The sequence below is a fragment of the Tasmannia lanceolata genome, unplaced genomic scaffold, assembly GCF_043159265.1.
Source record: "Tasmannia lanceolata isolate RefF3 unplaced genomic scaffold, GAP_Taslan_0.1 ptg000008l, whole genome shotgun sequence".
Classification (NCBI taxonomy): Eukaryota; Viridiplantae; Streptophyta; class Magnoliopsida; order Canellales; family Winteraceae; genus Tasmannia; species Tasmannia lanceolata.
The window spans coordinates 13,691,179-13,714,496 of record NW_027518685.1 but is presented as its reverse complement, the minus strand read 5'-3'; the positions used below and the strand labels follow the sequence as shown (position 1 = coordinate 13,714,496).

The 23,318-nt window shown below is 39.2% G+C and overlaps 3 protein-coding genes across 4 annotated transcripts in view; all 3 read left to right on the top strand.

The window, feature by feature from the left end:
• The window catches only part of PANK1 (pantothenate kinase 1), a 31,700-nt gene extending 26,164 nt beyond the window's left edge, over nt 1–5,536 (top strand). Inside the window, exons 15-22 of the mRNA XM_077388020.1 lie at nt 1,652–1,768; nt 2,158–2,221; nt 3,261–3,407; nt 3,564–3,722; nt 4,342–4,425; nt 4,610–4,804; nt 5,031–5,102; nt 5,181–5,536. Coding sequence (XP_077244135.1) covers nt 1,652–1,768; nt 2,158–2,221; nt 3,261–3,407; nt 3,564–3,722; nt 4,342–4,425; nt 4,610–4,804; nt 5,031–5,102; nt 5,181–5,276 — 934 coding nt within the window. The 3' untranslated portion in view covers nt 5,277–5,536. The remainder of the gene's footprint in view (nt 1–1,651; nt 1,769–2,157; nt 2,222–3,260; nt 3,408–3,563; nt 3,723–4,341; nt 4,426–4,609; nt 4,805–5,030; nt 5,103–5,180) is intronic.
• A 1,291-nt stretch (nt 5,537–6,827) lies between these two features.
• Nucleotides 6,828–10,988, top strand: LOC143884442 (large ribosomal subunit protein bL12c-like). 2 transcript variants are annotated; one of them, XM_077388018.1, is made up of 2 exons: nt 6,828–7,495; nt 10,608–10,988. In XM_077388018.1, the coding sequence occupies exon 1, from the start codon at nt 6,898–6,900 to the stop codon at nt 7,462–7,464; it is 567 nt and encodes a 188-aa protein (XP_077244133.1). In that variant the 5' UTR covers nt 6,828–6,897; the 3' UTR covers nt 7,465–7,495; nt 10,608–10,988. The 2 variants fall into 2 exon arrangements, with proteins under 2 accessions (XP_077244133.1, XP_077244134.1); XM_077388019.1 differs by lacking the exon at nt 10,608–10,988 and adding an exon at nt 9,482–9,789.
• A 2,600-nt stretch (nt 10,989–13,588) lies between these two features.
• Nucleotides 13,589–17,874, top strand: LOC143884441 (uncharacterized). The gene is made up of 2 exons (XM_077388017.1): nt 13,589–13,742; nt 13,846–17,874. The coding sequence occupies exon 2, from the start codon at nt 13,904–13,906 to the stop codon at nt 17,699–17,701; it is 3,798 nt and encodes a 1,265-aa protein (XP_077244132.1). The 5' UTR covers nt 13,589–13,742; nt 13,846–13,903; the 3' UTR covers nt 17,702–17,874.
• Nucleotides 17,875–23,318: the final 5,444 nt, after the last annotated feature.

Genomic DNA, 23,318 nt, shown 5'->3' with positions numbered 1-23,318 from the left:
AGACAGCACATCTCTTTTTTTAACTCCCACAACTTTGCAAAGTTCCCCACTCAGGAGCATGCTTCTTCAGCAGAGTCCCAGATCTCTTTTGTTGTTCTCACGAACAGAAAAACCCTTGCTGATTCCGGCTGCATTGAGGGTAACAACAATGAGTCATTGAAATTGAGGTCTTTTTTTCTACCGCTCACTTGTCATATCGGGATTCAACTGATTAGGCTCAACAATATGACCATTTTTATATCCTAAGTTTCTTGTCCGCCGACAAACATTCTGGTAGACTCTGCTCATTCCAAATAATTGCTTCCGTCTGACTTGACTGTTGTAATCTGTAGTCCCGGGAGGATATTGTTACGAGTACTCATCGAATTGTTGATCCGCTCATATCTTGTCCATGTGTAGAAACCCACTGTCTAGTTGTGATTCATGACGAGGATGATGGAGAAGAGAAAAAAATGCACAAGCTTTCAAAGGTGTTGACCTCGAGTTGAAGATTCGTATGTGAGTCTTACCCATGACGTAACTTGAAGAAATTACCCAAAAAAAAAAAACCATCCATAGATGACCTATGGTAGATAGGCCCCATCTACATAATATAATGAATAATAAGTCTTGCTATAGGGCCCCTTGGCAGCAGAAAAAACTAATGTGCATAATGAAATAACTAATGAAGCCATATATAGGGCTCATGATAACATAACTCCTCTAGGAACTTATTGATTTGGACATCAGCTGTTTTGTGTTCTTGTCCATATCGAGAGTTGTGTCATTCTTTGCAACTATCTGTGGTGCTGTGGAATGCCCCATACCTGCAACTGTCTCTAGTAAAACTTGGCTGTTTGTAGATTAGCAGATCTATTAAGCTACCATCATAACTCTGTTGATGGAGCCTTGTGTGTCCAAGCTTTTATCGTGGTTGGAAACACTGAATAGAACAGGAAGTTCCTACAGTCTGGTGTTTCATCTACCATAACCTCCCCTTTCTCCATAGAATTACTAAGAGATGGAGATTTTCATGTCCACGCAGAGTTTCTCCATCTTCCTAGTTTTTTGAATTTGTATTTAGGTTGGAAACTATGCCAGTCAGTAGAACCGGCATTCTTTCATTTAGGGAAAATTTGACATAATTCTTCCAGTATACTACAGCAGTTGAAAAAGGCAACTGATGTTAACTGATTGGTATATCTCAACTCCTTTTTTGATGGTAATTTGTATCATTAGAAAAAGACAGAGATGGTCAAATACCAAGAAGATAGAAACTAAAGAACAACCATGAAACAATACATTTAAGGAGGTAAAAAATCATAGATCTCCAAATCATCCTTTTCAACCCCTTCTCTATCCAGCCTATCTGGTATATCTCAACTCCTATTTCCTGAAATGTGGTGTATTGAATGTGCAAGCTGTGTAAACTGTTTTTCATTTTGGGTTTTATTATTCATACTTTAATGAGGCCAACTTACCCCTTGCAGAGTGCTGTAAGGCCACAGTTGTTATCTGCAAATTGTTTGTGATAATTCTGTTTCATTGAATCCCCTGTAATGTTGTGGTTGCTATGGAGAATGAATTCTTTAGATTCATATCAAATATGTTTCTATTTGGTTGGTTATCATTCATTTGTTAAAATGCTTGAGTATCTAAAATGTTAATGTAGGTTGATGGAAGAGCCTGCTGCTTATGGAAAGTTAGGATTGGCAAATCTTTTGGAGCTAAGGGAAGAATGCTTGAGAGAATTCCAGTTTTTTGATGTTTATAGAAGCATCAAACAGAGGTTAGTTACACATTACATTACTCTTTTTTAAGATGCTTATAGAAGCATTTCTCTTTTGACCGGTGGCATTTCTTTCTCGAAGATTCTTCATAAGCTCCCAGAATGTTCTTTTTTTTTAATGTAGCATACAACGAACTTGTGCGTTGTAGACAAATTATTGCCTTTAGTATTATTCAAGTCAAAGAGCTATTATAGAGACTTATTTACTCTTCTTATAATTTTAAAATTTCGGATCGAAATTTCATAAAACCCGATATTTCGGATTTCGTCAAATTTTGGTTTCGGATTTCGGCAGAAAATTTAAAACCATGCCTATAATTAGGTAAGGCTTTGCAGCCTATGATGGACGCACATGTTCTGACTTCCCAAATCCTTATTTGATTTCGCAGGGAAAATGAGGCATCACTTGCTGTTTTGCATGACCTTCTGATGGAGCTTGATAATATGAGTGAGGTGTGTGAAAATCTTACATCCTTTAATCCTTTTTACTGGAATCCTCCAGTTATGGTCATGTTCTAGAGCATGTCAGACTTTTTCTTTCTGTAAATTTTAAAACTATCCCTCTCTATGTGGTCCCCTAACCCTATTGTCCTCAATAGACAATAGTTTGAATTCCTTCAACTCATCCACTTCGTCCTTTCTTGGATTAGGCAGAATGAAGGAAACATTTATCTCTCGCTTACCTCTCTCTCATGGAACTTAACAAACTCCATTAAATAATTCTTGCCCACATCCCAATTGGCATCTATGAGATGATGGTCTGTTAACATTGGTTGTGCTCGGGTGTGATAATATTAAGGACTGTAATGAAGTGTTGTCAAGGGCTCTAGTAGAAGGAATTAGGATGTTTGTCTCCTTGGTTTGTCCTACGATAGTGGAATATGATTTGGTTAACATGATTAGGTGGACAATCCCAAAGGAGGCTAGGGCCATGGGATGGCTTTCTTCCTGGATCAGATTTTCTACTTGATATTCCTTTTTTTTTTTTTTTTTGTGAATAGATCTAGATATTCCTTTGTGACTGATTTTGCTTCAAATTTCCTTTCTTCTTTTTATTAATAAAATACGTTAGTTATAAAAAATATTTGTTTTTCCAGTTTTGCATGTGTAACAGAATTAACGTCTGTTAAGAGAGCTTCCATCTTAAATTTGATAGTATTCTAGTAGTGCCTTAGACATCATTGGAGAAGTTATGCGCAGTATTTCCAATAAATTAATTTTGTTCCCCTGCCACATGATAATCATCAATTTTAGATGAATGAAAAGTTAAATTTGTGGAGTTCAAGATGCGGGATGTGATCTCCCAATAGCCTGGTTTGGATTAAGATGTCTTCTCTAAAATTATTAAGGAACTTGCATAAAATATTTTCTTATTAGATAAATGTTCCTTGAAGATGATTCCAAACTATACAGTTAGACTGCTCTGTTTCACTAGAGTGTATGATAGTTGTTTCATAGAATTTTCTAACTATGCCAAGCCTCTTATCTGTAGGAAACAAGACTACTTGCCCTTATTGAAGGTGTTCTTGCTGCGAATATCTTTGATTGGGGTTCACGTGCTTGTGTGGATCTTTACCATAAAGGAACAATTATTGAAATATATCGTATGAGTCGCAAAAAGATGCAACGACCTTGGCAAGTAAGTAATGGTTGAAGCAAAGATATTTTTGATAAAAAAAAAGTATATTTCAATATATTTATGATCAGAATTGCCCAGTCAGGAGATCTCCTAGTTCTGTTAGTAAAGAAATTTTATTTTCGTCATTGCTTCATTTGAAAGTTTCTGTGCTTTCAGGTCGATGATTTTGACATTTTCAAGGAAAGAATGCTAGGTTCTGGAGACAATAAACCTAAAGTACATAAAAGAGCATTGCTCTTTGTGGACAATTCGGGTGCCGATATTGTTCTTGGAATGCTTCCACTGGCCCGCGAACTCCTCCGCCGGGGAACTGAGGTATGCCATTTTGCATTTTGTACATAGGGCTCGTGAACATTGTCAACAACTCTTATTTCTGAAGTGTCATTAAATATTCTAAATAAGATAAAATTGTAATCACACAGCTTGTGAGTTACCATCTGAAGACTGTCATGGAATTTCCATTGTTTGGTAAACATTTATGGTCGAGGAATGCAAATAACACGTATACATGAAAAATGTAAATGCATCTGTATGTGTTTATAATTTTTTTTTTGAAATGGTGTATGTGTTTATAATTGACCCTATAATTTATGACAACTGTACAGATAGGCCCTACTTAAAACATGTTACCTGATTGCTTCTACTTTCTGTTTTTTGGCTGTGCGACACCACACTCCTAGACATCTATTGGTGAATTAAAAAGTATTTCTTCCTTTAGTTTCTTTCGGTGGCAATGTTTGGAATTGAATTGATATTTTCGCAAATTTTTTCGGTTTTTATTGTTTTCTACACCACACTCCTAGACACTGCTTTCTCTTTTTCCTACTGCTGCAAATGCAATAAAGATTTTAGTGGATAACTAAAAAATGTCATTGTGATGATGCTATGGAATAAAAAAATTTAGTGGATAACTAAATGAGCTTTTTACGTGCAGGTTGTTCTGGTCGCCAATTCCTTGCCCGCATTAAATGACGTGACTGCAATGGAACTTCCCGAGATTGTAGCTGAGGCTGCAAAGGTCGTGACCGAAATTTACATGCTCACATATCAATTCCTCTCATATTTTAATTGTATCATTGAACATGATGAATTAATATAGAGCCTCTCTTGAGAACGTTCATTCGACGCCCCCTTTTGTTTTAGCCGTTTGATTCAATTCTGCTGTATATCTTGATCAATTTCTGCTGTTCTAATCTCCACAGCATTGCGATATCCTTCGCAAAGCGGCTGAAGCCGGAGGACTACTTGTAGATGCAATGATAAATATTCAGGACGGTTCCAAACAAAAGTCGGCATCAGTTCCATTAATGGTTGTTGAGAATGGGTGTGGGAGCCCATGCATTGACTTTCGACAGGTCAGCTCAGAGCTCGCTGCTGCCGCAAAAGATGCAGATCTGGTATATAAAATTCACATTTTCAGAATCTCATCTAAGATTTGCATTTTCCTTATCTTCAATTCCATCGTTGTTTCTAGAGTTGCAGCTACACAACTAGATATATCTGAATTTTCCACTGCATAAGACCCTTTTTTTCTTTTTTTGTACTTGAAAATTTCAAATTACTAGATATGCTGATAGTGAACTAATCTGTCCTTGCATTGTGGCCGGTTTTCATATGCTGCAGATTATCTTGGAGGGGATGGGCCGTGCTCTTCATACCAACTTCAATGTCCGTTTTAGATGTGATGCTCTAAAGGTAAGATCCTATGGTTTTGGGGTTGTCTTTTAATAGATTTCAAAGTCCTCTTAGTAACTTGAATAAACCATTTCTCAGCTCGCAATGGTGAAGAATCAGAGGTTGGCAGAAAAGCTGGTTAAGGGAAACATATATGACTGCGTCTGTCGATATGAATCAGCTCCTATTAGATGAGGATCTTCAGTTAGAGTTGGGCAAAGCATCATCAGCCATTAGCATTCATATCTGGTACTTTTTTTCTTCATGCATTGCACGCAGTGCTTTGAATTTTTCCCCACGTTGTAAGACAACAGAGGGCACTTAAGGGTTCCTTGGGCAATAAATTATAAACTTATTATTTTTGTGTGTTTCTATGTTGCATCAGTACATATACAGATTCATGGATTCGCTAAAATATTTTAAATCAATTCTGAAATTTCAATTTTTTTACATAATAGTATGGTATATTAAAAAGTATAACAGGTTAAGTAGTATAATTTTACATCTCCATATAAAAAACTTACTATTAAGATGGATAAGAAATCTAGAAATGTTGCAGTGAACCATGAAGTATTACATGGGTGCTTCGCACATTGAGAAGATCATCAACTTTTCCATTTCCTAGTCTGGGGAATGAGAATCGTAAACGGAAAATTTCCAGGGGATATGCATTCCGTAAGAACAGGGCAAATTGAGGAAAACCTGATTGGAGTGAAATGAATTAGACTGGTCAACAAAGGAATTTTTTGGGATTTGCTAGGGTCCATCACAAAAGGCATTTTGCAGCTGCTCTGTTGCATGTCACACCAGCCAACAGCTTTTGTTGTCTCCACTCACGAGGTGGGCGCAAAATGACTTCTGCGATGGATGCTAGAAATTCCCGATTTTTTTTCTCCTTTGAAAAAAGTGTAAAACAAAGTGAGTAGTGTTGTTGGAAGATCTTAACCATTGTACCTAAAGTCAATAGCTCATAGAGTTAAAACAAAATAAGACAACAATCTTGCGAAATTTGAGGGGTATGATTGTCCGATGACTAAGATTTTTGGTCTATGACCCCACCACAGCATGTGGGTCCCACACATGAATGATCTCACTGTCCATTTGATTGGGCCTTGTGAATCTGGTATCGCCCAAAGATACACCAATCATGCAATCCGAACTTTGGCTCTGTTTGGATTGTAAGAAAAATATTTCTGACGGAAAACTTTTTCTTAGGAATTTTTTTTTTCATTCTACAATTTATGGGGAAATGATACGATCATGGTTAATTTGGAGGGATATTATAATAACGGCTAATGGGAGAGCCCTTTCACCCCTTCAGTTTAGACTTCCTGTATAATAAATTGAAGGTCCCATTAGGTAAAAATTAAATACAGAGGAATGATAGATGCAAGGGCTAAAGAAGGGCCCTTGAATAGATCCCTGCTTTTGTGTAAAAAATGTAGAGAATTTAGAAATATTTTTCCTTACTAAACTTTTTCAGAAAATTCCTGCAATCGAAACAGGGTATTCTTCGTTCAATGTGAACATTATTAGATATTAAGAAAAGTTCACTCACATTAGTAAGATGTTAGGAGCAAAACAATAGTGTGAAATGAACTATTGAGATCATTCAAAGGGTGATTTTGGCACGAGCTCGGACAGAGTAGTCGTGAATAAAAAACCCCCCAAGGGTGTTTAAGTAATCTCCTTTATCCTTGGAACGGTGGATTGGAATTTGGAAGACCCACATTTCCTCCCTTATCCTATCCTCTATCTCCTGACTCTTATCAGTCTCGCTCCATTCTCCCCTCTCACAAGAAAAGAGAAAAAAAAAATGGCGGCATCTTTCTCAACTTTCTCTATCATCTCTCCTTCCCCAACACCCTCCTCTTATCCTCCAAACCCTTCCACCTTCCCCAAACACCAAACCCTAAAATTCCCCTTCAAAAACCCTAACCTCTCATCCTCCCGCCGGAAAACCTCCTTACTCGCCGCCGCCCCTCCATCTCCAAAAATCGAGAAACTCGGCACTGAGCTAAAAAACCTAACCCTAGAAGAAGCCCGCGGCCTCGTAGACTGGCTCCAGGAGGAGCTTGGAGTTTCCGCGGCCGCCTTTGCACCTGCGGCAGTTGCCGTTGCCCCCGGAGCCGGAGCCGAGGCTGCCGGTCCGGCCGCCGTGGAAGAGAAGACGGAATTTGATGTTGTGATTGAGGAGGTACCGAGCAATGCTAGGATTGCTACTATCAAGGTTATTCGTTCCCTAACTAGTCTCGCCTTGAAGGAGGCTAAGGATTTAATTGAAGGGTTGCCTAAGAAATTCAAGGAGGGCGCTTCTAAGGAAGAGGCTGAGGATGCTAAGAAGAAGCTTGAGGAGGTTGGGGCTAAGATTGCCATTGTTTAGGGTTTGGGAGCAGAACGGTTGCGATTTAGAGGTTTGTTATTTACTGTTTTTCTTGTTTTCTTTTTCATTTGACATTTTTATGTATTTTTTTTAGTTTAACAGTAATTTTTGTTTTCTTCATTTTGGGTATTATTATCTCTGGTTGCTTCTCTTATCTGGTATGAAATTATTGGAATACCCTTGCAAATTTGTGAAAAAATGCTTTCACTTCATAGTGGGTTGTGGGGGTTGGGAGGTTGAGCTTTGGTGTGTCATTTGATAGGGGCATTTTAGTCAATTACCATAGTAGGGTGTGAGGGTTGGGAGATTGAGCTTTTTGGTGCAGTGGGATTAGGATGTTGTTGGTAAGGTCATTTTAGTTAATTCGGCAATTTTGGGGGATGTTATTGCATTGAGCATACTGTTGTTACTGCTTGGGTGCTGATCTTGTACTGCAGTTTTTAAATGGACCAAGATAACTTGTTAAACTGCCCTCAACCCAGAATAAGATATAAGGTAGAGCTTGTTTGTAGTATACTATTAGTGATTAATTTATGTACCACTGATATTTGCTGAAATGCCCTCAAGACGAGTAATGTGACTGTAACAGGTGAGAGATGTTAGGTTGGAAAGGAATAATTATTGGGTCTGTTTTATTTAATCTGATCAACTTTGACTGTTCTTCTGTACTTGTTGGGAATTGGGATGCGGTGCTCAGTTCACTCTACTTCTTGATCTCGCTGGAGCAGAAGTGGCATTTCTGATGTCTGATTTTTTTTTTTTTTGAATGGTGTGGCGTTTCTGATTTCTGCCCTATCATTGTTGTCAATTTGGAAAAGTTTACTGTATATAAGGGCATTTTGATAAATCGGCCTTTTTTTTATTGACATCTTTATCTAAATTGTATTCGAGCTTTTCTGCTATCATGACAAACAAAGATGGATTCCACATGCCACCATCCTAAGAAATTGCAGGCGGTTCGTCTACGATACAATCTGTTAAGTGAGATTTCGAGCCTTTCGAATTAGTGTTTAAAGGTTTAAAAAAGATCCAAGCGCCTCCCAGAGTATATACCTTCGGGTGGGCAGCCATGCATGGTCGGATTCAAAAATTGCATATAATCAGTGTATTTTGAGAAGAAAAGGTGACCTGGAAGTTGCTTCTCTATGAACGTTGGAGATTTTGCCAAACATATTTTGATGATAGATTGTGATCCATCTTGAGTTTTTATGAATAAGTAGGATTCTGTTTGATTCTCGGTTTACCCTGGTCAGTGCGAGTGGTTTGTTAGTGTGTCGTCTGTGATGAATGCGTGGGCGTGCCAATTTTATAAAACAATCCAATTCAATTCTAGGGGTAGTTGACCGATTTCCGTCCCCTAGGATTGGATTTCAGGCGATTGAGAAGAGGGTAATGCCACTTCTTCCTTAGGCTCTAATGGCTTTCTGAGAGAGAGAGAGAGAGAGAGAGAGAGAGAGAGAGAGAGAGAACACTTTTCTGGAACGAAGCAATGCCGAAGTGGTAGCTTCGAATGTCGACGCATGCAGAATGTGAACGGCAGGTCGACACACGCAGAACGTGAACGACCCACGTTAAGCGTCGATGCGCACAGAACGCAAACAACAGCGTCGATGCACGCCGAATAGAAACGACTCAAGGTCAACATGTATCTGATTAACTCTTTAACAAAACAACACAAACAATTGCCAGTGCAAGGGATAGGGAATTGAAGAGAAATGCTCACTTGAGAAGATTAATCCATTCCTTCGTGTTTTTAATTTAAGAGATGTGCTACAGCTACTAAAAAGTAAAGGTACGGTGCAGAAAAGTAAAGATAAAGATAAATGCTAAGAAATGTTTGATATATTGGTTTTGGGACCTCTTCTTTTGATGTGGTCATTCCTTTTTATAGCTTTTTATCCATAGTGGCTCACTACTGTTCAGGTTCTTTAAAAGGGAACTTGTGATAACTGCCTTTTTCCGCTTTGAATTGTACACGTTCCCTTGTTTAAAGATAACGGTTGTCTCCATCTTCCAGGAAAAGTGACAGCTGGCGTGCAGCTACTTTGACATCAAAAGACAAGTTATCAGTCGATAGAACTGACTTGTGTATTTGGCATGTACTAATACCTGCCCAGCAGTCCCCATTACACGTAATCTAAGCTTTATGGGATAGATTCTGCAGAAATTTTTGGAGAACAAAGTCATTGTCCTTCCGTTAATGATAACACAAAGTCACAAACAGTAAGCTTTGTTGTGTAGATCGTATACACTTTTCTGTAGTTAATATTATTGGAACAGCTTTCAAATTCAAGTAAGATGAACAAAGGATAAGTTTCTCTGACACTGATCGTTTTTCATTTTAGTTGGTGTTAGCTAAGCTATATTCCTAGGATTGATTGAGAAAACTTGTCTGAGTACCTTAATGAGTGCCAATGGAAATGCTGCCCATATTAACAATTGAATGGGATGCAAGTATGGTATTCCATGGTATTTGCATCTGTTGATAGAATAGGATGAAGCGGAAGGATAAATTTAACCTGGAGTATTCTTACAGACGAAGAGCCCTGGGATGCTGCATCAGCTCTGTCTCTTCCGATTTAATAACTCCAAGGAGACCGAGTGGCTTTGTATAAAAAAGAAAGACTCTAAACGTAATTGTTACACCCATGGCTTTTCTTGACTGGATTTTATGCTTCTTTCTTCAGTGTTAAATGAATTAAGGTTCTGCATATGGATTACAGATGGCTGACAATTCTCGAATTTCAATTAGAGTATGTCAAGAGGCAGAGGAGTCTTTTCTTAGTCAATGGAAAACCTGTTTCTCGTCTCGAGTTGATTTGTCATGTCTGTGTGATTGTGATATTCTAATGTATGTGATGCTAACAGTTTCTGCCAAATGATTTTACTACACCTGTTTGTGGTTTATTTAGTACTGTAATCAGATAAACGAGATTATACTCAATTGATTTCCCTCTTTTTTTTCGAAGGCCCTGTTGGTTTAAGATTATGACAACCGATTGTGAGTGCCAAACCGATTGTGGACTCAAAGTCGGTTAGCGCTCACAATCAGTTGTCATAATCTTAAACCAATAGGGCCTAAGATAGTCGATTTTTGTGGTTGATCAACATGAAATTTTCTCTGGATTTCACTTTCTGTTTAGGTGTTCCAATCCAATATCAATGATATTCAGGAGTGGGGCGTGATTATGACACCCGCGGAAGACTTGAGAGTTTCAACTTTCAAGCAGGACTAGTGAGGATTTTCAGTCTCTTGGAGATGTCATCTTAGATTTAAGTAGTCCCTGGCTCTTTTATTCTATGTAGCTTGTCAAAGAGTTCTTCATGAAACAAGATTTTTGCAGCCTACTTAATGAAACTCCTGATGCATTTCTTCCAATTTTCGGGCTACCACACCGGATCAACTTTACCAATTTTTCTGCAGTGTGGAGACAGTGAACCAAGGATGCATTTTCCTAACGAAATGCATTCCCTTTTCTGTATATTCTGTTTGCAGCCGTAACACATTGGGATTTGTGGGTACTGATCAAAATTTGTTGATCTGGTGGGCCATTTTGAGAACCATTCCCTACTTTTTCTTTAGAAAGGTTGACCGCTCCATGCCAAGATCAAGCGGTTAGGATTATCCATCATGATTAATTGATCATGATCATAGGAATCGTGGTTTCAAATTTCGGTTTCGGAATTTGTTTCTGTCCTCACTGAAACTGAAATTTAGGCCGAAAGCTAATGAAATGAAATAAACTATATTGTATCTCGTACAAAATTGCGGCCGGTAATTTCGGCTGAAATTTCAGGATAATATTAAATATTGAATAAAATCCATATTTCTTGTGAAATTCCTTAAATTTTTCGGACCGAAATTTCGGTCGTAATATTGTAAGATTTCGGGTATTGCCGATTTTGATTTCGGTATTCATCGAAATCCGAAATTTGGTGCATCCAGACAGACCCTTACAATTGGTTGTCCTCTACTATTCACATGGCAGTCCTTCCAGAGGAAGCTGTTTTATACTGTTTAACATTCCTCTCAAATCAAGGGAAAATGAAAGTAGAGAAATGACAATGTATATTCCTTCTACATGTATATTATGTACATCCGGCTGCTGAGAACTTTTTGAGAACTGTTAAAAAAAAGCTTAAAACAAGATCGTTCGTCCTATTATCAAAACAGGTCTTGCAGATATAAAAATCCCTAATGTATATTCCTCTGCCTATCAAAAAAGTGTATATTCCTCCCCCCCAATTTTCACTCGAACTGAGACATTTTACTCTCATCATCAGAGTAATTCAGGATAAATAGGTGGTGGGGAATTTCATCTGAACAAAGCTATCACTATCTCATGGAAAATGTGACCCCTCATGGAAAAATGACCTAGGTACCTCTATCTAAAGAAAATAATAAAATACCCCTCATGGGAAAATGACCTTGTTACTTTTATCTAAAGAAAATAACAGAATACCCCTTATAGTAAATGGCCCTAATTACCTTCATCTAAAAGAAATTGACCAAAGTTCTCCTAGAAAATGACTAAAATGTATCTCGTAGAAAGTAACCAAAGTGCCCATGCCTCGTAAAAATAATAAAAATAGCAGTTTCGAATGGACAATGACAAAAATACCCATATCTCATGCAAAATTATCAAAAAACCTATCTCTTGAAAAATAAACAAAGTATCTATATCTTAAGAAAAATGATAAAATAAATAAAGGGCGATGATATTGTCACCCCCCCTGCGTACGCATTCGCCCCCCTTATTAATGCTTTTTGACGTCAAATCAAGCCAAAAGGGGAGCGAATGCGTAATTTAGGGGGGGTGACAATATCATCGCCCTAAATAAATTGGTATTTCATAAAATAACTAAAGTACAGTGATACTCGTGCCTCATGAAAAACGAGCAAAATATTTATATTTCATAAAATAACCAAAGTACCTCTATCTCTTATAGGAGTTTTTATATGATGCCCGACCGTGAAAATCACAAAGGCACCCAACATAAATCCTCACCTACAGCCGTCTCCAGCAACATCCACAGCCTAACTCAGGCATCCACACGAGGTCATGAATTTTAGGAACAAAACACCATATCTCTTGAGATTCACCTTTTGGATGTAAATACTTTCATTGAAAAAAATGGCAATTGATATCTGCACTCCATCTTTTCATTATTACACTTTCTTCTTCTTAGTAGGTTTTGTTAAGGTGCATTGAAAATAAACAAAGTATCTAAATCTTCTTATTAGGTTTAGTTAACGGGCACTCCTTAAGGTGCATTGAAAATGTAAATATACACATTGTTTGAGAGAAGAAAAAAAAAATAGAAGCTCAAAAGCCATGTAAATTTATTAAGTAGTTTGAGGTGTGAGAAGTAGGAGGGTGCAATTTGGGTAGGGTCGGGTTGAATTTTTGCTAAAAAATGAATTAGAATTAACCCGACCCGACCTCATTCTATGGTAAAACTCAACCCGAATTCTAAACAACATACCCGAGTTGCACCCCTTGTGAGAAGTGTAGGAGGAGAGAGTTGAGAGGGAGGGTGAGAAATGGATAAAAGCAAGGGGAAATAAATTATGTTTTGAGTATATTTTTTCCCTTGTTTTTCCCCCTACCTCACCATTGTCCGTTGGGTAACTAATATATTATGGAAAAAAAATTATGACTGCCGAATATGGCCTAAAAAAACTCAATTTTCAGGGCAAGTTTTTAAAGAAATTACATTTTCAAATAGAGGAATTCTAGACCGAAGCGAGGCCTTGCAAAAAAGAGCTGAAAGGGCTCTCCCATTGGCTGCACATCACCGTGGTATGACTCAACATATTCAAAGAACGAAAGATATGACTCAATAACCCTGTTGAGAAATTGATATGAACAGGCGAGATTTGATAACCCTGTTTTTAGGTTACAGTTGTTAAATCATATTTTTCAGTAGAGTGTCCCCTGTCGGCAATTCTCGTATTTTGGTGTCTCCCATTTGCAATTTTTCCTAAGCTTTTTGGAAGCAACATTAAAAGCTGCCACGTGTCAGCAGTGACAAAAACCAACTAAGCGCGCATTTATTTTTGGAACGTATGGATATTCTCCGAGATATTTGCGATAAATTCATTTTTTCCCGATAAATGATTCCGAAAAGTCCATTTCAGCTTCGCGACGTTATAAAAAAAACGCACTCTCCCTCCTTTTCCTCTTCGTCGGTTCATTTCCTCGCAGGTTTTCCAAAAATATCAATCAGCACCAAAACGCTGAAGAAAAAGAAAACCCTAGAAATTTCATTTCCAGGTATCTTTTTTCTTTCTCTCGTCTCTTTTTCTTTTTTACTTCCTTTTCTCTTGAAATTTCTCCATGAAAAATAATCTCTGAAACCTAGAAATGTCCATTTCAGCTTCAAAATACAGGTAGAAGAAAACCCTTTTGATGCAACCCTAGAAAAATTTCCGTAAATGGAAACCCTAGCGGAGGATTCTACTCTTGCTCAAACCCTAGAAATCCCTGTGGGGCCCGATGAGGCCGTCGTTAGGGTTTCTTGTTCGTCCGATCCAATAGGGATGGAGGCTGAAAAAGGGTTTAACTCAGCAATTCAAGATAATGAAATTAGGGTTTCGGATGGTGTTGCAGTAGTTAAAACTCTAGATAATGAAATTAGGGTTTCGGAGATTCCGATTGTGGGGATTCAAGATAATGGAATTAGGGTTTTATTGGAGGAGGTTGTAATCGATTCTGTAGTAACGGATTCTTCGTTGATGGGGGTTTCGGAGAATGTGGTTTTGGGGAATCATGATAATGGAGCTAGGGTTTTTGCTGAGGAAGTCGTGCTCTTTGAGAATGGAAATGGTAGTGCTGACAATGGCGCTGGGGATTCTTCATTGACAGATAGGGTTCTTTTAGAAAGAACCCAAGTTGAGATTGGGGAGATTTTGATTAAGGGTTGTCAGGGTAATGGAATCAAGCCTACAGAACAAAATGCTCCAATTGCAGAGATAGTTTCAGTGCTTGATGAGAAAAAGAGCGATGGGATTGGCGACATTGCAGAGGATTATTCATTGGTCAATGGGGATCTTGAAGTAGAAGCAGGTGAGGAATTAGGGCTGATTGCTGAGAAATCAGATGTTTCGCTTGAAAGAAAATGTGAGAATGGAATTGAGCATGTAGAAGGATCTGTTTCTTTTACTGAAGGAGTTTTAGTTATTGATAAGAATGGGAAAGAGGGAGGCGATGGTGTATCACAATCCATTAGTCGGTATATGGGTGCACAGATAGATTCAGAGGCCAAGGTTCAAGTAGGTGTGGATGCAAATAAGAGTATGGGTGCTGATGTTTTGATGGATGGCACTGTAGAAAAAAAACAAGAGGTGGCAGTGGAGGAGGAGAAAGTAGAAGTAGAGGAGGAGGAGGAGACAGATGAGGAGACAGATTCTCAAGAACATCAGTTCTCTGTAGGTGATTTTGTGTGGGGTAAAATTAAGAGCCACCCTTGGTGGCCTGGACAAGTCTATGATCCATCAGAAGCATCAGAGTGTGCTGGAAAGTATCGTCGCAGGAACCGCCTCCTGGTGGCATATTTTGGGGAAGGCACTTTTGCTTGGTCTTACCCGTCTCAGTTAAAACCTTTCCGTGAGGACTTTGAACCGATGTCAAAGCAGAGCACTTCTAAAAGCTTTCTTAGTGCTGTGGAGGAGGCTTTGGATGAGTTTGGTAAGTGTTTAGTATTGGAGATGACTTGTTCTTGTGTAGCAGAGAAAGCTCAGTCTGTACTTGCTAGACCTTTTGTCGCAAATGCAGGGATAAGGGAAGGAGTAGTAGCCCCTAAGTGCAGGATTGATGAGCTCTCTATCACTGAATTTCAACCTGAAAACTTTCTTGTGCATCTCAGAGGTATCGCACAGGTTGTTTCTATAAGTGATATTCTTGAACTTAGTGTGATGAAGAGTAGGTTGTCTGCATTCTACGGTGCAAAGGGATATGGCGTATTGCCTAAGTACCATCATGATGGGGGAATTACCGGTCTCAAAGACAATGGGGAAAATATTTTACCTGATAATTCCAATTTCAATGGTCAGACGAATGAGCTAACCCCTTGCCCAGCTGAAGAAGACTTGCTTACTTCATCAGTGGCCTCTGAGGTTGATAAAAGCTGTCAAAACTCATCTCAGAATGAGCCACTGTTTTCAGAGGATAAGATTTATCAGAGAAAGAAGCAGAGAAGCATGGCTGAACTTATGGGTGAGAAGATGGAGTCCGAGGTCGAAAATGATAGCAGTGATGCGGCTGATGAAGGAACAGTCCCAGGTAATCAGGCTTTACCATCCAGGAAGCCAAAGAAGACCAGGCATTTTGCATCTCCTTGCTCAATTTCGAAGAGCAAGGATGTTGATGTTAAAAATGACAGTGCTGTGGAATCGAGCAAGTTTGTTGATGTTAAAAATGACAGTGTTGTGGTTGAAGAAGGGGTGGCTGCTAAATCTGCTTCGTTGTCCAAGAAGCGAAAGAGGACCGAGAATTTGGCGTCTCCTGCAACGGCGGAGAAGACTGAGACTTTTGACGTTGTGAATGAAGGTGTAGGGGGTGAAGAAGGAACAGTACTCTCTTCGTCAAGGGAACGTAAGAGGAGTAAGTATTTATCATATCCCTACATTTCACTAGGTGGATCTAAGAAAACAATCTCCCCGGTACATGCTGAAACAGAAGTATCGAAGGTTAAAAAGGTTTCTCGGGCTGGAGAGTCGATTGACAGGATCTCAGGCCCGAAACACACTGAAACAGAAATGTCGAAGGCTTCAATGGTTTCCCGGGTTGGAGAGTCGATCAGCAGGATCGCAGGCCAGCTTACTGGGTTGTCTCCAACCATAAATTCTAGTGGTGAGATGGTTCAGAAGAAAATTACGAAGGAAGTCGGTGTTGGACAAAAACCACCTGGTGTCTCAAGCCCCCCAACACCGAAAGTGAATCAAAAGAGATTTCGACTTGCAATGGATGATGCATTCGCAGATAAAATGCTTTTGGAATTTCGCTCTACTGCCCGTAATACTCAATATCTGAAGGGTGGCCATTCTCCCAGCTCAGTGAAGGCTTTCTTCACTAGATTTAGAAGCTCGTCATATCTTAATGGCTCTGACTATGAGACATACAAGAAATATCTGCATGGTTCAGGCGCTAAAGAGAGAAAATCCTCAGCCATTGAACCTAACTCATCGGGGAAATATTCTTATGCTGGAACTGACCTATCTGAAGGTAAATCTGGACAGAAGAAAAGAAAATCCTCAGCTGTTGAGCACAGCTCGGCAGAAAAAGTTTCTCATGGTGAGACTGACCAATCCAAAAATGAACGTGGACAGAAGAAAATGGAAGGGAAGGATGAGGGGAGTCCATACAGTCCTAAAAAGAAGTTTACAGGCTCACTCAAACGTGCTGCTCGTAATTTAGCGGTTAAGATAAACCATGAGAAAGCCAGTGGAGAAAGCCCAGCAGAAACCCAAAGGAAGGATGAAGGGAGTTCACAGAGTCCTAAAAAGAAGTTGAAAGGCTTACTCAAAAGTGCTACTAGCAATTCAGCTGCTCAGATAAACCATAAGGAAGCCATTGGAGGAAGCCCAGCAGAAAGCCAAAAGAAGGATGAAGGGAGCTTACAGCGTCCTAAAAAGAGGTTCAAAGGATCGCTCAAAAGCGCTGCTCGCAATTCACATGTTAAGATGAACCATAAGGAATCCAATGGAGAAAACCCATCAGAAAGCCCGGCGGCTCTTCTTCTAACATTCGCACCGGGTTTTGCTTTCCCTTCGAAAGATGATCTGATCAAGAATTTCAGAAAGTTTGGTGTCTTGAATGAGTCAGAAACAGAAGTTTTGAATGATTCAGCTTGTGCTCGGGTCGTCTTTGCAAGGGGCTCTGATGCAGAAGAGGCCTTCAATAAGTCTGAGAAGATCAGTGCCTTTGGCTCTGCTGTTGCGAGTTACAGACTGCGATATCTATCGGCTAATTCTAAGGCATTGGAAAATGGAGGCAATATATGTCAACCTTCAACAGAGGTAGATGGGGCTGATGCTCCCCTGCCTAGTTCAAAGCCTGTGGCTGTGACTCCTCTTTTGTTTATAAAACAGAACCTTGAGAAGATGATGTCAACATTGGCAGAGTCGGGGGACAAAGATGCAGAGAAATTATCACCTGAGGTGACAGCAAACTTGGCGGGCGAAATCAAAGGTCTACTCAAGAAGGTAACCACACTGGTTGATTCCTCATCTTAATCTCAAGCTTAGTCAGGTTTTGTTCTACATTTTGTTTTTCTTTCTCTGCTAGGAAGCATATGCTTTGCTGTTTAGGATGTTTCTACAATGATGATGGTGTTGATGTTGTAGGAATAGCAAATGTGGTTGGTTCATTGATGTTGGTTAAGGAATTAGGCTTTAGGTGATGTTAATACACAGTGCAACACGTTGTTATCTTTTCTAGAAAACCATGGAGATTTAGCCACCCTCTCTCAGCCATCACAAATACCTCATATAAATTAAGGGCCCGTTTGGATACCCCTTGGATTTGGATTTGGAGGTGAATTTGGATTTTTAAATCCAATTCGGCGTTTGGCAAGCCTTTATGACATCTGGATTTGGATTTGGATTTGGATTTGAGTGAAATCCACAAGATTTACAAATTCGTCATGTTAGTGTAATTTTTTGGGTAAGGGGTTAAAATGACAAAAATATGCCAAAAAAGTGTTAAATGACTTAAGTATCTACATGACATTAAAAACTGATCAGATGTATTTTGTAAAATGACTAAAAAACCCCGAGTCAGGCAAAATGACCGAAATACCCCTATACCAGGTAAAAACGACAAAATACCCCCGAGTCATGCAAAATGAGTAAAATACCCTTATGACATAAAAATGATCAAAATAACCATGTACTGGGTAAAATTACTAGAATACCTAATATCATGGAAAATTACTAAAATAACCCTAGATCAAGTAAAATGACCCATGGCTCATAAAAAATGACTAAAAATACCATTATAAGATAAAAATGATAAAAATACGTCATATTAGGTAAAATGACAAGAAATACACCTATACCAGGTAAAAATGACAAAATACCTTTGAGTCGTGCAAAATGATTAAAAGACCCTTATGACATAAAAATGATCAAAATAACCTCATATAGGGTAAATTGACAAACACCCCAAGATCATGAAAAATTATCGAAATACCCTTATATCAAGTGAAAAGACCTATGGCACATGAAAAATGATTAAAAATACCCTCATGAGACAAAAATGATAAAAATACGTCATATTAGGTAAAATGACTAGAATACCCCTAGGTCATGCAAAATGACCGGAATACACCTATACCGGATGAAAATGACTAAATACCTTGAGTCATGGAAAATGGCTAAAACACCCTTATGACATAAAAAATGATCAAAACACCCCCATACAGGGTAAAATGACTAGAATACCTTTGAATCATGGAAAATGGCTGAAATGCCCCTATATCAAGTATTTTAGGGATTTTGTGGTTTTGTTAGATTTCAAATTCAAATCCAAAGAGCTTCCAAACAAAAAAAATTAATTTAGATTTGAAATCCAAATCTATACGTCGTCATCCAAACGAGCATTATTTATAAATTTGTGAATTTTAAAATTCTTGATTTCAAATCTATGGATTTTGAAACGGCATTATTTATAAATTTGTGAATTTTAAAATTCTTGATTTCAAATCCATGGATTTTGGAAATCCAAATTCACCTCCAAATCCAAATCCAAATCCAAGGGATATCCAAACGGGCCCTAAGGGAGCCACCTCAGATGAATTAAATGAATAAGACAATGTCTGCCAAAATAAAAACTATATCTGCCAAAAAAGTCAGCCTGTTTCTGTTCTCACATGCAAAACCCAGCTTCGAAATGGCTTTCCCCGAAATTGGCTAAGCAAATCCCTATTGTTAATTAGGGATTTGCTAGGGGGCATCGCAGAAGGCATTTCATGTTTGGACTGTTGCATGTGAGAGCAGCCACAAAGGCTCCCTTTTCCCTTTCAAATCCCTTTTTAATGGTATAATTATTATTTTTTGATAAAATGATAAGACTACTGATATTAGCACTGCCTTGTTTGAATAATTGCAAAACTCAGCTCTTCTTTTCTTTTTTAACTGGGTTGTGAGAGGTTTTGGGGAACTGTAATACTTTTTCAGTTGTTTATATAATAAAAGGCAAGCTGAGTTGGTTCAATTATCAAAATATGGCAATGCCAACGTCAGCAGCCAATTATAAAATCCCCAAAAAAATAAAAATGAAGGCAGTCTTATCTCCAGCCAATTATAAAATCCCCCCCCCCCCCCCCCCCCCCACAACAAAAAAAATGAAGGCAGTCTTATCCATGGTTTAAAATTTTGGTTTCGGTACGGGTTTCAGACCTGCCGAAACCAATAAAAGACTATTTTATTTGATATAATTTCGGTCGAAATTTCGGTTAAATATTAATTTAATTAAAAAAACAGATTTTTGGGTGAAATTTCGGCCGAAATAAAATACCATTTCGGGTATCACTGATTTCGGGTGTCGGTCTCCATCAAAATCCAAAATTTCGGATTTCGGTCGAAACTTAAAACCATGGTCTTATCGACTCGGAGACACTTGATTTGCTTAAGTTGAAATGTATCTTAACGAAGATTCTATCCCAAGGCCATGTCTGACTAGCATGAAAAATTATTCAATGGAATAATCGTGGGTCGAATTATGCTATATGGCAGAGAAAGATGAAGAAGAGAGAATTAAGCAGGTGGGACTATGTGAAAATATATCTATTTAGAATCGGCTTTGGTTTTTAAGAGCATGTTTGGTGCTTTCATCATTTCATGCTCCACTCACTCTCAAGTTTCTCCCACTACAACCCATGTTTAACATATTTTGTGACCCCACAAATATTCTATAGAATATTTTGTGATTGAACATAGCCCCTAAGACTTTGTTTATTTCAATTTAAAACATGGGCGTATGATTTTTTAGGCCCATTCTCAAATCTTTATACGGAGATATGCACCTCATGTAGTCATGTTTAACACACCTAACTACGCTGCGAATGAATGAACAATCGAGATCATCAATATAGGAAGCAATGGGTCCCATGTCAATTGGATGGGTTCTATATATCATTTCAGAGTAGTGTGAGTGTGGCAGTGGTTCGCATCAAGGTTTTAAATTTCAGTCCTCACCGAAACTGAAATTTTAGCCGAAATCCCGAAATTTGGTAGAAGTGCTCGAAATGTAGTTTTCTTGATTTCGACAATTTCGGTCTCGGAACTCTTCAGTTTTGGCCCTCAAATTTAAAACCTTGGTTCCCATCAGGCTTCTACTGGGTCTTCGTTTTAGCTGCAGCTATACGAATGTACTTTTACAATATCCTTGTTTTCCTTCACATATTCACATGGCAAACATATATTTAAACTGGACATTAAGACAGTCTGATTGTTAAGCAATGACTAAACAAAATACTCAGAGGAGGTGGATCAGTGTTTTGCCACATTAGAAATTATATAGAATTCCTACATCTTGGAGGCCCTCCCTCTTCCAGTCACCCATCTCTCCGCTTCTCTAATCACTTAATGCTTACTTACTATCAGCCCCCTTGGTTTTGGCCCATTTGGCTGCATGTAGATGGAGACCCTGCCCATAGCCTGAAATTTGCTTTCCCCTTGGCCGTAGAACTCGAAGTACCAGAAAAGGGAGGCCCTGTGTCTGCTCCTAATCTTCACCAGCAGCCCTCATCTCTTCCCTCAAACCAGGCCCCTAAGGCTCCTATTAACCCTTGGAAAAACCTTTTTGCTCCCCAGCCTTTGGTCCCAATTCCCACAAACCTTGACCATTTTGATCAAGAGGATCTCAGTGAGGATGAAGAAAAAGTGGTTCTCAAGGATGACGATATTGAGGAAGTTGAAGATAAGTGAAGTAATTGCCCGGTTGGATATTTCCCTGGGAGAAAACCATACTTCATTGCTCTTAAAGAATTTCTTCACAGGAAATGGAATCTAAGAGGGGATTTCAACATTTTTGCTCTCAACAATGGGTTCTTCCTTTTTAAATTCCTCAATGGGGAGGATTACACCAAGGTTCTTGAGGTTCCTCCCACCACGTATGGTGGTAAAGTTCTGGTCCCTCAAAAATGGACCCCGGAATCGAAGATGGAGAGAATCAAGCTGACGGAGATCCCAATTTGGATAAGGTTTCCGGGTCTGCACCTAAAATTATGAACTCGCAGAGGGCTAAGCAAAATAGCTAGCCGATTTGGGAGACCATTGTATATGGACTCCCACACAGCTGAAGCATCTCGGCTTATGTACGCTCGTGTTTGTGTTGAGGTAAGTGTAGATAAGAAGCTCCCAGACTCTATCAAAATAGAGACTCCCGATGGGACTCATATCCAACCAGTGGAATATGATTGGAAGCCTTCCGCTTGCATAAATTGCAGAGATTTTAGCCACGGGATAGATAGTTGCAACCTCTATATTGAAAATCAGAGAAGCTACAACAAGTCTTCAAGACAAATCTGGAAATGCAAACAAAAGGAAAAGGATGATTCGAATGTCCTAGTCGCGCTGCTAAAGGAAAAATTACAGGTTCCAACTCTTCTTCCATCCAGCGTGAGCCGGAAAGAATGCACTCAATTGGGATGCCCATTGGCCCCAAGGTTACCCCTCCCCATCTCCCTGTTCATGGCAATCGGTTTGCTGATCTCGATGTCCCTGACTCTGATCCGCCTCCCTCTATTGATGGCTTTCAGCATCAAGTTGTTCAAGATGAAAGCTCTCCAAATTCATATCAGGGACCATGGCAAAATGTTTGTAGGAAGAAAGGCAAGTCGCCCTTCCTTGTCTTCCACTCCCCGCCAACCTGTGGCATTCCTTCCCTCTCCAAACTATCCCTTGGGAGGAGCTTGTGATTAGGCTGATCAATCTCTCTGTGATTAGAGCGCTGATTTCTTTTCATGAGTTCAGTTGTATGGTGTTGTAGTTTCTGTTTTCCCTTATCTTTGGGTCTGTTTTCTTGTGGGGCCTTATGTTTGTTTTGGCTTGTATTTTCCTTTGTTTTCCCCTCTATGTTATGGGGTTTGTTCTCGAGCTTCATGTAATCTCTTTTGTTGTCTTTATTAATATATCTGGTCGGGGTCCTGCCTAACCCCTGCCTAACCCCAGCTTACCCATCAAAAAAAAAAAAAAAAAAGAACTCGAAGTGTTGTCTGAGTCCCACCTTGACCTTTGCCACCACCGGGATTTTTCTCCCCAGCAGCCACAGTGATAGATGCATCGTAAGCTCTTGATTCTCCATCGCCCACACCCTCATTTACTTCAGGGGGAGACACAAAACCCAGCTCTGTGCTCACTGCTGCCAGTAAATTACGAAAGTTTTTCACTTTCTTCATCTCCCATCTTTCCTCAAAGAACTGAATTCGCTCACACAAGTAAGCCACCAATCCCTCCCTCTCATCCTCCCTAGAACAGAACTCCGTTCGAATCTGCCCCTTCACCTGTTCACCATATTTGGACAGGGCAAGCTTCAGAGTATCCTCAGTCTTGGCCGTCCCCGGTATACCCCTACTCTCACACTCTTTCTGGTAAACATTCCATGCTCTATCCCGTAGATCCTCCGACTCTGGCTCAAAGAACACACAGGCTGGCCAGTATTTATTTTTATTTTTTTTATGGGTAAGCTGGGGTTTAATGGGGACCCCACCGATTTATTAGATATAGAAAAATATGATACAATAAGATCACAAACCAACCCTAACTCAGAACAAGCGAGAAGGGGAACCAAGGCTCTTCATATATGAGTGTCAAGCACTAAGCCTAAGAGAACAAAATGATCAATACT

Coding starts and splice junctions, on each gene's coding strand:
- LOC143884441 (XM_077388017.1), top strand. CDS start 13,904: ATGGAAACCCTAGCGGAGGATTCTACTCTTGCTCAAACCCTAGAAATC.
- LOC143884442 (XM_077388018.1), top strand. CDS start 6,898: ATGGCGGCATCTTTCTCAACTTTCTCTATCATCTCTCCTTCCCCAACA.